The 15,200-nt window shown below is 40.7% G+C and overlaps 1 protein-coding gene across 1 annotated transcript; it reads left to right on the forward strand.

Annotated features, from left to right (window-relative positions):
- The first annotated feature begins 5,798 nt into the window (after positions 1-5,798).
- LOC135564911 (NLR family CARD domain-containing protein 3-like) lies at positions 5,799-13,015 on the forward strand. The gene is made up of 9 exons (XM_065010998.1): positions 5,799-5,818; positions 6,025-6,141; positions 6,397-6,481; positions 6,611-6,839; positions 8,262-10,053; positions 10,338-10,511; positions 11,639-11,812; positions 12,021-12,067; positions 12,445-13,015. The coding sequence occupies exons 1-9, from the start codon at positions 5,799-5,801 to the stop codon at positions 12,975-12,977; spliced, it is 3,171 nt and encodes a 1,056-aa protein (XP_064867070.1). The 3' UTR covers positions 12,978-13,015.
- Positions 13,016-15,200: the final 2,185 nt, after the last annotated feature.

Here is a 15,200-nt window from a genome sequence, read left to right on the forward strand (position 1 = left end):
GTTCAAGTCGCGCAGCAATATATTTTTCCATTTTCAGTGATCAGTTTTTCCTGCGCTTTCCGATGAAACGCACGTTATGTTATAGCCACAGCAGTGATTTAACCAGTTTTTTTGAGTTTTTCCTAGCCACCGTGCTTTTACACCTGCATTGTTTGCTGTTTGGGGTTTTAGGCTGGGTTTCTGTACAGCACTTTGAGATATCAGCTGATGTACGAAGGGCTATATAAATGAATTTGATTTGATTTGATAGACCTGTTTTTACCCACCAATCAACACACAGAGAAATAAACAAAACCTTATAATTTAATAGAGATATTGGTGATTTTATAAACTAAATCTGATCAAAATTATATTTTGTCAATGAAATGAATGAATGTATTGTGTACTAATCAAATATATTAAACATGTCGTTAAATTTGTAGTGTAGACCTTTTCACTGTGCAAATATTATATGTTCATTATGTTCTGACCCACCGACTTTAACTCAGAAAACAATTGTCCCGAAGCCAAACCTAGTTGACGAACCCTGTTTTATAGTATTCCATGGCCTTTACTGGCCAACTGCTGTTATGGTTATGATATACTATGGTGTTGTGTCACTAGACTTTGACCAGATATTATTACATCCAAAGATCAACTGAACCTAGAACATAGATACAGAGACACTTGTCATCAGGAAGGTGCTCCCTCAGCGCAACGGAAAATATCTCAATGACTTGACATGTTCTGGTTGTGAATTCAGGCTACAAGGTAAGAATCTTCCCAGGGATTATTGTAAAGTGTGTAGAGAAATTCAATGTCTGGTGTTATTTTAGTATAGTGAATGACAGTAAAACACTCAGATGTAACAGTCCATTTCACCTGGGACAGCTACGTGACAGTTCAATCATACAAAATGGCGCTAACTGGGTGTAGTCAAGTCACATTCAATAACATGTTGTTCATATAGCTAACTGGGTGTAGTCAAGTCACATTCAATAACATGTTGTTCATTCAATAACATGCTAACTGGGTGTAGTCAAGTCACATTCAATAACATGTTGTTCATATAGCTAACTGGGTGTAGTCAAGTCACATTCAATAACATGTTGTTCATATAGCTAACTGGGTGTAGTCAAGTCACATTCAATAACATGTTGTTCATACATCGTATATTGAGGTTATTTTACAATTTGTATATTTTTCATGTATAAATTGTAAAGTCACATTCAATAACATGTTGTTCTTTCAGAATATCAGAACATTTGTTGTTTTCTAAATTACAATGAGCTCCTGCTTCCTGTGTAATTTGGTATGAAACCACTGAACAGACTTTTCTTAACATTAATATTATGAACTGAATTCAGTAACAGCATAATAATATCATACCTGTTGAACAAAGCAACACACTAGAATGAGAGAAATTATTAAAAGAGAAAGTGAGACATTATTATTATTAATAATATTACTATGTTTATATTGGTAATATTATTATATATTATATTGTTATTATTATTATTATTATTATTATTATTATTATTATTATTATGGATAGTTGTCACTGTGTTAACCACAACCAACATGTTGGATCTCTGTTTAGTTGTCACTGTGTTAACCACAACCAACATGTTGGATCTCTGGTTAGTTGTCACTGTGTTAACCACAACCAACATGTTGGATCTCTGTTTAGTTGTCACTGTGTTAACCACAACCAACATGTTGGATCTCTGTTTAGGGGACAGTTCTCTAAAATGAGTCTCTCTGGAGCGAGAAAGAAGGGGGGCCCTGCCTCTAAAATGAGACTCTCTGGGGAACATGACACCAAAGCTAAGAGGTGAGATTACAATGTTGTTTGTTTCTAAAACGTGTTTCCACCATTTTTTCACATGTGTTATTTATCAGACAGTATTGCTCAGGGGAACCTTGTCTGTTAAATATTGTTGTTAAAAGATTTTAATTCATGAATTTTTGTTTTTCAAAACGCTATATAGCTGTAATGGAATGTTTGTATCCTGTATATTAGACTCTGATATGTGGTTGTCTCACCAGCAAACGCACACACACACACACACACACACACACACACACACACACACACGCACATACACACACACCTCTATAAAATGTTAGCATGACACAATCATTTAGCCTCTTAATTATGATCTAATATGTTGGCAGCAAAACTTTATAGTGTTTATTCTGATCGTTGTTACAAGCTGAATTCTGACAATATATCCGTTATATCAACACACTCTTCACTCCTGTTGAAACCAAAAAGGGTTCTATCTTCCTACAATATACAGAACCACTGAAGTTCTATATAGAACCCTTTATAGGAGGTTAGGAAGTGTCTGAGTATACAGTATATATATATAATATATATAGAACCCTTTATAGGAGGTTAGGAAGTGTCTGAGTATACAGTATATATAGAATATATATAGAACCCTTTATAGGAGGTTAGGAAGTGTCTGAGTATACAGTATATATAGACTATATATAGAACCCTTTATAGGAGGTCAGGAAGTGTCTGAGTATACAGTATATATAGAATATATATAGAACCCTTTATAGGAGGTTAGGAAGTGTGAGTATACAGTATATATAGAATATATATAGAACCCTTTATAGGAGGTTAGGAAGTGTCTGAGTATACAGTATATATAGAATATATATAGAACCCTTTATAGGAGGTTAGGAAGTGTCTGAGTATACAGTATATATAGAATATATATAGAACTCTTTATAGGAGGTTAGCCTGTCTGAGTATACAGTATATATATAATATATATAGAACCCTTTATAGGAGGTTAGGAAGTGTCTGAGTATACAGTATATATAGAATATATATAGAACTCTTTATAGGAGGTTAGGAAGTGTCTGAGTATACAGTATATATAGAATATATATAGAACCCTTTATAGGAGGTTAGGAAGTGTCTGAGTATACAGTATATATAGAATATATATAGAACTCTTTATAGGAGGTTAGTGTCTGAGTATACAGTGAGTATACAGTATATATATAATATATATAGAACTCTTTATAGGAGGTTAGGAAGTGTCTGAGTATACAGTATATATAGAATATATATAGAACCCTTTATAGGAGGTTAGGAAGTGTGAGTATACAGTATATATAGAATATATATAGAACCCTTTATAGGAGGTTAGCCTGTCTGAGTATACATTATATATAGAATATATATAGAACCCTTTATAGGAGGTTAGCCTGTCTGAGTATACAGTATATATAGAATATATATAGAATCCTTTATAGGAGGTTAGGAAGTGTCTGAGTATACAGTATATATAGACTATATATAGAACCCTTTATAGGAGGTTAGGAAGTGTGAGTATACAGCATTAAGCTTGACTTGTTTCTAAATGGCTGCTTGGTAATTTGATATGCATCGAAATGTTCGTTCGTAGACATCGGATTGAGTGCATTATATGCATTATAAAAAAATCACCTTAATATCTGATATTACGAGTAAACAACCTCAGAATAGAAAAGACAGAGTGCGACTTCCAGCCCGTCAATAAATGACATCATGCAACCCAGCAGTTAGCAAATAGCACATTTTCCACCTGGATTCGAACCAGCCACCTTTAGGCCACAGGTCCAACTCCTTAGCCACTGGGTGAAAACCTGAGTTAATCTTGGGGAATAAGCCTGAGTTAATCTGCCAAAATGAAGACAAAACGCTTTAGAGACATACATGGTATCACTTGTTATACATAATTATTACACATAAATCATTGCCAAAAGCACAAGACATATATTATTAATGGATTGATCATATCAAATATCAAAACATTATTTTTATCTGCTCCAAAACAATTACATGTGGCGCAGAAACCACTGACTAACTGCATTATTCTATAGTATTATCAAGACACCTGCTGTTAACTCTTAACTACTTAGGACACCTGCTGTTAACTCTTAACTACTTAGGACAGCTCACCAGGTGTCCTAAATATCTGCCGACTAGGTAGGACTCTAGAGACTTCATGCATAGCTTTAATTTAGACCCATTAGTGTAAAATGTCTTTATTCTCAGCACTTATACGACCAATTTTCTCCTCTGAGACACTTTGGCGATATGGACCCAGATCTCAACATATGGTTGAAAAAAAACGTAGAATGTTTGTTTTACATAATAATAAAAAATAATATTACTAATGTAACCCACTGTAAAGACTGGGTTTAGTTGATTGTGTTGCACTGCGCGCGTCCGCGTTCTGGAACTGTCCACGTCCACGTTCGGTGTGGCGCCAAGGAGATTGTCCGGTTACGCGCAGAGTGGACTAAGGTGATCTTGGGGAATAACGATGGAGTTTGTTACAGTGTTGAAACACCGAAGTTTATTTTAGCTTTTTTCTTTACGGTCAGGGACAGTGTGAGTGTAGCCAGATCCTTTTCACTCTCTATGTTTCATTTTGTGGTTCACCGGATTCATCATCATCGAGACGAGGGAAAGACGAACGACCTGCTAACTAGTCGGTACAGCTCGGTAATCTAGCTAGTGTAAAGAAGTGCTATTTCTTATGCAGGTGACCAACCTACTGCTATTACATGGCTACAACTCACAGTAAAGCCTGTGGGGTCCCCTACAGGATAGCTCCCACATTACACACTAACTGCCAAACCAGCGCACACACATAATCTCCTTTCTAGCCGAACATTGTGTGCCCGAAGAGGATTCTACGATGACGGACAGACAACTGAGCCAATGGCGGAAGACTACAGACTACACCCCAGCCTGAACCAATCCAAAGATCCGATCTTCTAGAATCAACCTACTTTCTGTTCCACATATAAGGATTGTGTAAATTGTTAACGGTCTCTTTTCCTGCTGTTCTGTGCGAGCTAACGGAAGAGCCGTAATTACGCTGTACCAGATATCTTCACTCTGAATAAACTGTCGCTTGTCATACAATTTACCACTTTGTCTGAATCGATCCTTGACCGGCTCACCCTTCTACATATCCCATTACTAAACACTAGCTACTCTACCAGCAGCATCCTAGTTATCCTAGCTAGTCGGTACAGCTCGGTAAGTTAGCTAGCTACTCTACCAGCAGCATCCTAGTTATCCTAGCTAGTCGGTACAGCTCGGTAAGTTAGCTAGCTACTCTACCAGCAGCATCCTAGTTATCCTAGCTAGTCGGTACAGCTCAGTAAGCCAGCTAGCTACTCTACCAGCAGCATCCTAGTTATCCTAGCTAGTCGGTACAGCTCGGTAAGCCAGCTAGCTACTCTACCAGCAGCATCCTAGTTATCCTAGCTAGTCGGTACAGCTCGGTAAGCTAGCTAGCTACTCTACCAGCAGCATCCTAGTTATCCTAGCTAGTCGGTACAGCTCGGTAAACTAGCTAGCTACTCTACCAGCAGCATCCTAGTTACCATAGCTACCACTACATCATCACCGGCTGTCTGCATTTCTTGTGGACCGATGGAGCTCCCCGGTTGTTTCTTCCACCTGTTAAATCCCGGTGAGGCTTCTCCCTCTCTCGTTAACGGATGCTGGCTACCTCTGTCTGGTTCTCCTCTCTTCACTAGATGGATGGTAACTTTAGTGTTTAAACCTCTGTGTCCAAGGACCAAACTTTTGAATATTATTTTCAGGGCGCCTCAATAGCAGGTATTGAACCCCGGGTAAATAATCACTAGTCAGAACCTCAACCTCAGTATACATTCATTATAAAAATCATCTTAATATCTGATATTGTGAGTAAACAACCTCGAGAGTGCGTCTTCCAGCCCTCCAATAAATTACATAATTCAACCCTCCCGGTTAGTAAATGTACCTCAACATGCCCCCGGAGGAGGCAGAGTAACGACACCAGCCTTTTAGCGGGGCTGACAGACTGACTACAACGCTCGCGTCGCTAAATTAATTTCGTTATTAAAAATGACACACTGCTCGCGCGCGTTAACTAACGTCTGGAAGTCAGTTCTATTTGTGAAACTCTTCTTATGTTTCCCCATCTGAGCTCAGAGTAGATGAGAGATGTAATGTTTGTCTCTGTTGTGTTGAAGACCAATCAAGCAGGAGAGACCAGCCTCCCCTGTTCCCAGCTGTGTGTCCATGAAGAGTGACTGGTCTATGGATCCTCCTCTAACCTTTAGAGAGGGAGACTTTTCTACTGAACAAAGGTAAGAAGAACTCATGGGTCATGGTCAGTGAGTTAAACAACACTGTCTAGTCATTTCTCCTCTCCCATTTTCCCATTTATTGTTGTTGTTTTCATTAACCACAGGCTAATCATTTTGTCCATCTTCATAGTCCTAAAACAATATTAAACAAACAGAACATTCCCTCCCTGTGTGTGTGTGTGTGTGTGTGTGTGTGTGTGTGTGTGTGTGTGTGTGTGTGTGTGTGTGTGTGTGTATCTCATGTTTTGTCCACAGAAACCAACAGGGGAGATCAGCGTCAGAGATTCTCAGTGGTCAGTCATCCCAGAGTCATCAAACAGACCTGGCCTCCATATTCAGTGTATGTGGTCCTGTTATGTACATTTGTTTTTGTTTACCTCAAGTAAAGTTGATCTGTCAATCATTCATTAATGTGTTAATGAGAAAGCATTTATTCTCTTGCTTAACTTATTTACTTTATTTATTTCAGATGCTTGAAGTAAAAATTATGACATTTGTGAAGAACGAGCTGAAGATGTTCAAGAGGATTCTTAGTCCAGAACTCCCAGAAGGCTTTGAGAGTCAGAAGCAGGACAAGGAAGTGGTGGATGCTGAAGATGAGCAGCAGGAGAGCAGTGCCAGAGAGGGGGCTCTGAAGATCACACTGCACATCCTGAGGAAAATGAACCAGAAGGAGCTTGCTGACACACTGGAGAAATGTAAGATCTGTCTGCCTCATGTTGAATGATGTTTTATAACATTTAAAGGATGTAGCTAAAGTACAGCTAAAGTAGCTGTGTAACTCAATGATATTGTAGCAGCCTTAACACAACACCTAGTGACCTCATCAAGTAGCAGCAGGGATGTGTTGTGGTGACTAATTTAGAGAGAGACAACAACCTCTTGCTTCTACTCGGGACGCTTGCGTCCCAACTAGAGCTCTGGAAATGCAAATGCGCTACGCTAAATGCTAATAGTATTAGTTAAAACTCAAACGTTCATTAAAATACACATGCAGGGTATCGAATTAAAGCTACACTCGTTGTGAATCCAGGCAACAAGTCAGATTTTTAAAATGCTTTTCGGCGAAAGCATGAGAAGCTATTATCTGATAGCATGTAACACCCCAAAAGACCATGGGGACATAAACAAAATAATTAGCATTTCTAGCGTTACACAAACCGCACAATAAAATAGAAAACATTCATTACCTTTCACCATCTTCTTTGTTGGCACTCCTAGATGTCCCATAAACACTATTGGGTCTTTATTTCGATTAAATCGGCCCATATAAAGCCTAGATATCGTTATATGTAGACTGTGTGATAAACGAAAAAAACATTGTTTCAAAACGTAACGTCATTTTTTAAAATTCAAAAAGTCGGCGAGAGTCATCAAACAGACCTAAACTTTCACAAAACACTTCGAAATACGTTTGTAATGCAACTTTAGGTATTAGTAAACGTTAATAAGCGATAAAATTCATCAGGAGGCGATGTAAAGATCATTAGCTGTCCGTCTGGAAAAATGTCAGGCTAGAAACTCAACGAAAATATCCGGTCCTAGACCTGAGGAAATACGGTGCCCTGCATGTGTTTGACCAAGAAAAAACTTCGAAGGAAATGACAAGACTCTAGACACCGTGTGGAAGCTGTAGGTACTGCAACCTCAGTCAATTAATTGTGGTTCACCTTTATCAATGGGTTCAAGTAGCGCATGGATATATTTTCCCATTTTCAGTGATCAGTTTTTCCTGTGCTTTTCGATGTAAATGCCGTTCTGGTAAAGCCACAGCAGTGATTTAACCAGTTTTATAAACGTCTGAGTGTTTTCTATCCACACAGACTAAGCAAATGCATATACTATATTCCTGGCATGAGTAGCAGGGCGCTGAAATGTTGCGCGATTTTTAACAGAATGTTCAAAAAAGTAGAGGGTAGAAGCAACAGGTTAATAATACCATCAATAATACCAATAATAATATAATCAGTCACACCAGTCCGTAATGCATTATGAAAACATTTATACAGTCAGTTAAGAGAATAAATTATTATAATTTACAACTTTATAACAGTCCTACAATACTGTAGGCATTAAAACAGACATAATATTAATATCCTCTGTGTTATTTCTTCATTCAGATGAGCTTGCTGTGATTTGCCAACGTGAACTCAAATCTAATCTAAAGAAGAAGTTTCAATGTGTATTTGAGGGGATCGCTAAACAAGGAAACCCAACACTTCTCAATAAGATCTACACAGAGCTCTACATCACAGAGGGTGGAACAGGAGAGGTCAATAATGAACATGAGCTGAGACAGATTGAGACAACAACCAGGAAACAAGCAAGACCAGAGACTGCAATCAAATGTAACGACATCTTCAAACCCTTAACTGGACAAGACAAACCTATCAGAACTGTGCTGACAAAGGGAGTCGCTGGCATTGGAAAAACAGTCTCTGTGCAGAAGTTCATTCTGGACTGGGCTGAAGGAAAAGCAAATCAGGATGTCCAATTTGTATTTTCATTCCCTTTTCGGGAGCTGAATTTGATGAAAGAGGACAAACACACTTTCATTGAACTTCTTAATCACTTCTCAATGGAAACCAAACAATCAGGAATCTCCAACTACAACAAGTACAAAGTTCTGTTCATCTTTGATGGTCTGGATGAGTGCCGACTGCCCCTAGACTTCCAGAAGAACAAGATCTGTTGTGACGTCACAGAGTCAACCTCAGTAGATGTTCTGCTGACAAATCTCATCAAGGGAAATCTGCTTCCCTCTGCTCTCCTCTGGATAACTACCCGACCTGCAGCAGCCAATAAGATCCCTTCAGGGTGTGTTGACCAGGTGACAGAGGTACGAGGGTTCAATGACCCGCAGAAGGAGGAGTACTTCAGGAAGAGATTCAGGGATGAGGACCTGGCCAGCAGAATCATCTCACACATAAAGACATCAAGGAGCCTCCACATCATGTGCCACATTCCAGTCTTCTGTTGGATTTCTGCAATAGTCCTTGAACACATGCTGAAACATAAGAGAGAAGAGATGCCCAAGACTCTGACTGAGATGTACACACACCTTGTGGTGTTTCATACCAAACAGAAGAATGAAAAGTATCTTGGGAAAGAAGAGACAGGTCCACACTGGAATAAAGAGAGCATTCTGTCACTGGGAAAACTGGCTTTTCAACAGCTTGTGAAGGGCAATCTGATTTTCTATGAAGAAGACCTGAAAGAGTCTGGCATTGATGTCAATGAAGCCTCAGTGTACTCAGGATTGTGCACACAGCTCTTTAAAGAGGAAGATGGGCTGTACCAGGACAAGGTGTACTGCTTTGTTCATCTGAGCATTCAGGAGTTTCTGGCTGCTGTATATGTGTTCCTCTCATTCATCAACAACAATGAGAATCTAATGGAAAAACTGCAATCAACGTCCAGGATATTTTCTGTGAGGATCAAACAAAGGCGTAAAGTTACTTTCTATAAGAGTGCTGTGGATAAAGCCTTACAAAGTGAGACGGGAAACCTGGACCTTTTCCTCCGCTTCCTTCTGGGCCTCTCACTGGAGTCCAATCAGAAGCACTTACAAGGTCTACTGACAAAAACAAGAAGCAGCTCACAGAGCCATGAAGAAACAGTCAAGTACATCAAGGAGAAGATCAGGGAGGATCTCTCTCCAGAGAGGAGCATCAATCTGTTCCACTGTCTGAATGAACTGAATGACCATTCTCTAGTGGAGGAGATCCAAAGCTACCTGAGATCAGGAAGTCTCTCTAGACCCAAACTGTCACCTGCACAGTGGTCAGCTCTGGTCTTTGTGTTGCTGACTTCAGAAAAGGAGCTGGATGTGTTTGACCTGAAGAAATACTCCAGATCAGAGGAAGGTCTTCTGAGGCTGCTGCCAGTGGTCAAAGCCTCCAGAGCTGTTCTGTGAGTAAATAAAATGACATATAAGAACTAATCATCAGGAAGAAATATTCAGTTTAGAGAAAAATATATTATAATATGTATATAATATTATATTGAATAACATACTGAATAAATTCATTGATTTTCACATTAGTATAACAATATGACCATACAATTCTAGGAGACGGTAGATGAATCTATATGTTGTTTGCGAGAATAAACCAAATGCATCTACCATTGTCCTTCTACACTACTGGTGTTAAATTAACAGTGTGTTTGTGAAGTCATGATGATCTCTTTGTCAGGCTGTCAGACTGTGGAGTCACAGAGGAAGGCTGTGCTTCTCTGGTCTCAGCTCTGAGGTCAAACCCCTCACACCTGAGAGAGCTGGATCTGAGTAACAATGACCTGAAGGATTCAGGAGTGAAGCTGCTCTCTGCTGGACTGGGGAATCCCCACTGTAAACTGGAGACTCTGAGGTCAGTATTCCTGTAGTTGGTCAACAAGTGATAACTGTTCACCAGATCCACATGTGTTTACCAGACACACATAGTCCACACCATATGTGTTTGGACAGTGAAGCTTACAGTTTTAAATGTGGTGCTTTGCTCCAGCATTTTGGATTTGAGATAGAATGTTTCATATTAGGTGACAGTACAAAATGTCACTTTTTATTTGAGGGAATTCATATATATTTTACCGTTTAGATATCAATAGTGAAGAATGATGAATAACAAAGTTATAGAGGCACAAATATCAGTATAAATGCTCATCTACTCTGTTATTGGTAATGGTGAGAGGTTAACATGTTTTGTTGTAGCCTCTGTTATTGGTAATGGTGAGAGGTTAGCATGTTTTGTTGTAGCCTCTGTTATTGGTAATGGTGAGAGGTTATCATGTTTTGTTGTAGCCTCTGTTATTGGTAATGGTGAGAGGTTAGCATGCTTTTTTGTAGTCTCTGTTATTGGTAATGGTGAGAGGTTATCATGTTTTGTTGTAGCCTCTGTTATTGGTAATGGTGAGAGGTTAGCATGCTTTTTTGTAGTCTCTGTTATTGGTAATGGTGAGAGGTTAACATGTTTTGTTGTAGCCTCTGTTATTGGTAATGGTGAGAGGTTATCATGTTTTGTTGTATACTCTGTTATTGGTAATGGTGAGAGGTTAGCATGCTTTTTTGTAGTCTCTGTTATTGGTAATGGTGAGAGGTTAGCATGTTTTGTTATAGCCTCTGTTATTGGTAATGGTGAGAGGTTAGTATGTTTTGTTGTAGCCTCTGTTATTGGTAATGGTGAGAGGTTAACATGTTTTGTTGTTGTCTCTGTTATTGGTAATGGTGAGAGGTTAGCATGTTTTGTTGTAGCCTCTGTTATTGGTAATGGTGAGAGGTTAGCATGTTTTGCTGTCTCTGTTATTGGTAATGGTGAGAGGTTAGCATGTTTTGTTGTAGCAACTGTATCTGTATCTCTCTCACTCATTATTATTCATGATTCATTCATGATCTTTCTCAATCATCAGTCACAGTCTTGATGTAGTCATTGTTCAAATAATATGGGACCAAATTCTTCTACTTTTGACTATTTGATTACTATGATTTGACTCTTTGCAGGCTGTCAGGCTGTCTTGTCACAGAGGAAGGCTGTGCTTCTCTGGTCTCAGCTCTGAGGTCAAACCCCTCACACCTGAGAGAGCTGGATCTGAGCTACAATCACCCAGGAGACTCAGGAGTCAGACTGCTCTCTGCTGGACTGGAGGATCCACACTGCAGACTGGAGAAACTCAAGTATGTAGAGGGTTTATGTCAATGTTCATATCAGACATGTTTGACTTATCAGGCTAGTTAAGACAAACATTCTTACCACCACTTGGACAAATTAATTCAAATTAAATTTGTGTGTTTGTGTCCAGTGTGTGTGTGTGTGTGTGTGTGTGTGTGTGTGAGTTCAGGTGTATCCCTCAATGACTGTCTGTTCTTCTGCTTACCGCTACAGTGTGGAACATGGTGGAGAGAACAGAATGAAACCTGGACTTAGAAAATGTGAGTGTTGACTGCTGTGAAGAATATGACTAAGAATAAGTCTTAATTCAAGTTAAGTCAAAGACCACCATCATTACTGACTTGGTCATATTAAATATCAGCTGTAGTTCTACAGAAGCAGAAATCAGGGACACCAAAGTTTACAAAGAGTTGCTTTGTGTGTGTGTGTGTGTGTGTGTGTGTGTAATTAATGTGAATAAGTGTGTTTTATATTAACATACAGTATAACATATGATCATTCAACAAGTCTCAAGTTACCTTAACTTCTCCTTTTGATACCTAGAAACATCTACATTAAATGAATTAGTGGAAAGTGAGTTAACATTCTAATGTGAATGATGATGATTTCTAATATTGTGTCTGGTTTCATCCATCAGATGTCTGTGATCTCACACTGGACATAAACACAGTAAACAGACTCCTCTCTCTGTCTGAGGAGAACAGAAAGGTGACACTGAGGTCAGAGGAGCAGCCGTATCCTGATCACCCAGAGAGATTTGAGGACTGTGGACAGGTGCTGTGTAGAGAGGGTCTGACTGGTCGCTGTTACTGGGAGGTAGAGTGTAGTGGGAGAGGGGCTGATATAGGAGTGACATATAAAGGAATCAGTAGGAGAGGAAGGGTTAATGACTGTTGGCTTGGATACAATGACAAGTCCTGGAGTCTGTTCTGCTCTGACTACAGTTACACTGCCTGGAACAATAATAATCCCACTATCATAGACGTCCCCTCCTCCAGCCCCCACAGAGTAGGAGTGTATCTGGACTGGCCAGCCGGCACTCTGTCCTTCTATAGAGCCTCCTCTGACACACTGACCCACCTGATCACATTCACCTCCACATTCACTGAGCCCCTCTATCCAGGGTTTAGGGTGAGGTGGGATGGCGACTCAGTGTCTCTCTGTCAGTGAGACACACACACACACATACACACACTGGACTCATACACACACACACACACACTGGACAAACAAACACACACTGGACAAACACACACACACACACACTGGACTCAGACACACACACACACACTGGACAAAGACACACACACTGGACAAACACACACACACACCTGCTGGACAAACACACACACTGGACTCAGACACACACACACACACTGGACAAAGACACACACACTGGAAACACACACACACACACACACACTGCTGGACAATCACACACACTGGACTCAGACACACACACACACTGGGCAAAGACACACACACACACACTGGACAAACACACACACACACACACTGGACAAAGACACACACACACCTGCTGGACACACACTGGACACACACACTCACACTGGACACACACTGGACAAACAAACACACACTGGACTCAGACTCACACACACACACTGGACTCATACACACACACACACACACACACACACACACACACACACACTGGACAAACAAACACACACTGGACACACACACTGGACACACACCTGCTGGACACACACACTGGACACACACACTGGACAAACAAACACACACACACACACACAGTGGACACACACACACACACACAGTGGACACACACACACACACTCTGGACACAGACATGCACGTCTTTCTATAGTTGTGAGGACCTCTTACAACAACACTGTTAAAATACAATGTGATCATGTGTTGTCTTTTATGTTGAAAAACTAATTATACAATTATATATAATTATATATGGACATACGCTCCATAGTTGTACAAGTATACAAGGATATATTGTACTTTTCATAATAAAACATACTTGAAACAAGAAAAGGCCTGTTAAATGTGAAAACAGTTTGTTTATTGATTTTATGTTTCCTCTGTCAGGTTGATGTTAACCTGCGACTGGTTGAAACATGAAACAAATATGAAATGAAATACAAAACAATTAAATATGTGGAATAGAATTAAACAAATTGTACAATTAGTACAACAGAGTGTTGTAATGCAGGGTTACCATAGCAACAGAGTGTTGTGATGCAGGGTCACTATAGCAGCAGAGTGTTGTGATGCAGGGTCACTATAGCAACAGAGTTCTCTCTCCCTCTGCTCTCTCTGTTCTCTGCTCTCTCCCTCTTTCTGCTCGCACTCTCTGCTCTCTCTGCTCTCTCGCTCTGCTCTATCTGCTCTCTCAGCCTGCTCTCTCTCTGTTCTCTGCTCTCTCAGCCTGCTCTCTGCTCTCTCTCTGTTCTCTGCTCTCTCAGCCTGCTCTCTGCTCTCTCTCTGTTCTCTGCTCTCTCAGCCTGCTCTCTGCTCTCTCTCTGCTCTTGATTCTACCTCCTCAACCCTCCTCTCCTCCCTTTCTGCATCCTTTGACTCTCTATGTCCCCTATCCTCCAGGCCGGCTCGGTCCTCCCCTCCCGCTCCGTGGCTCGACGACTCATTGCGAGCTCACAGAACAGGGCTCCGGGCAGCCGAGCGGAAATGGAGGAAAACTCGCCTCCCTGCGGACCTGACATCCTTTCACTCCCTCCTCTCTACATTTTCCTCTTCTCTCTCTGCTGCTAAAGCCACTTTCTACCACTCTAAATTCCAAGCATCTGCCTCTAACCCTAGGAAGCTCTTTGCAACCTTCTCCTCCCTCCTGAATCCTCCTCCCCTCCCCCTCCTCCTCTCTGCAGATGACTTCGTCAACCATTTTGAAAAGAAGGTCGACGACATCCGATCCTCGTTTGCTAAGTCAAACGACACCGCTGGTTCTGCTCACACTGCCCTACCCTGTGCTCTGACCTCTTTCTCCCTCTCTCTCCAGATGAAATCTCGCGTCTTGTGACGGCCGGCCGCCCTACAACCTGCCCGCTTGACCCTATCCCCTCCTCTCTTCTCCAGACCATTTCCGGAGACCTCCTCCCTTACCTCACCTCGCTCATCAACTCATCCCTGACCGCTGGCTACGTCCCTTCCGTCTTCAAGAGAGCGAGAGTTGCACCCCTTCTGAAAAAACCTACACTCGATCCCTCCGATGTCAACAACTACAGACCAGTATCCCTTCTTTCTTTTCTCTCCAAAACTCTTGAACGTGCCGTCCTTGGCCAGCTCTCCCGCTATCTCTCTCAGAATGACCTTCTTGATCCAAATCAGTCAGGTTTCAAGACTAGTCATTCAACTGAGACTGCTCTTCTCTGTATCACGGAG

Source organism: Oncorhynchus nerka, linkage group LG26, assembly GCF_034236695.1.
Source record: "Oncorhynchus nerka isolate Pitt River linkage group LG26, Oner_Uvic_2.0, whole genome shotgun sequence".
In the NCBI taxonomy this organism is placed as follows: domain Eukaryota; kingdom Metazoa; phylum Chordata; class Actinopteri; order Salmoniformes; family Salmonidae; genus Oncorhynchus; species Oncorhynchus nerka.

What these genes read in the sequence shown, in the direction of transcription:
- LOC135564911 (XM_065010998.1), top strand. Translation starts at nt 5,799, where the DNA reads ATGCCCCCGGAGGAGGCAGA. An exon ending in ATGCCCCCGGAGGAGGCAGA is followed by an intron (nt 5,819 to 6,024) that starts GTAACGACACCA and finishes GTTGTGTTGAAG; the next exon opens with ACCAATCAAGCAGGAGAGAC. An exon ending in ACCTGGCCTCCATATTCAGT is followed by an intron (nt 6,482 to 6,610) that starts GTATGTGGTCCT and finishes TATTTATTTCAG; the next exon opens with ATGCTTGAAGTAAAAATTAT.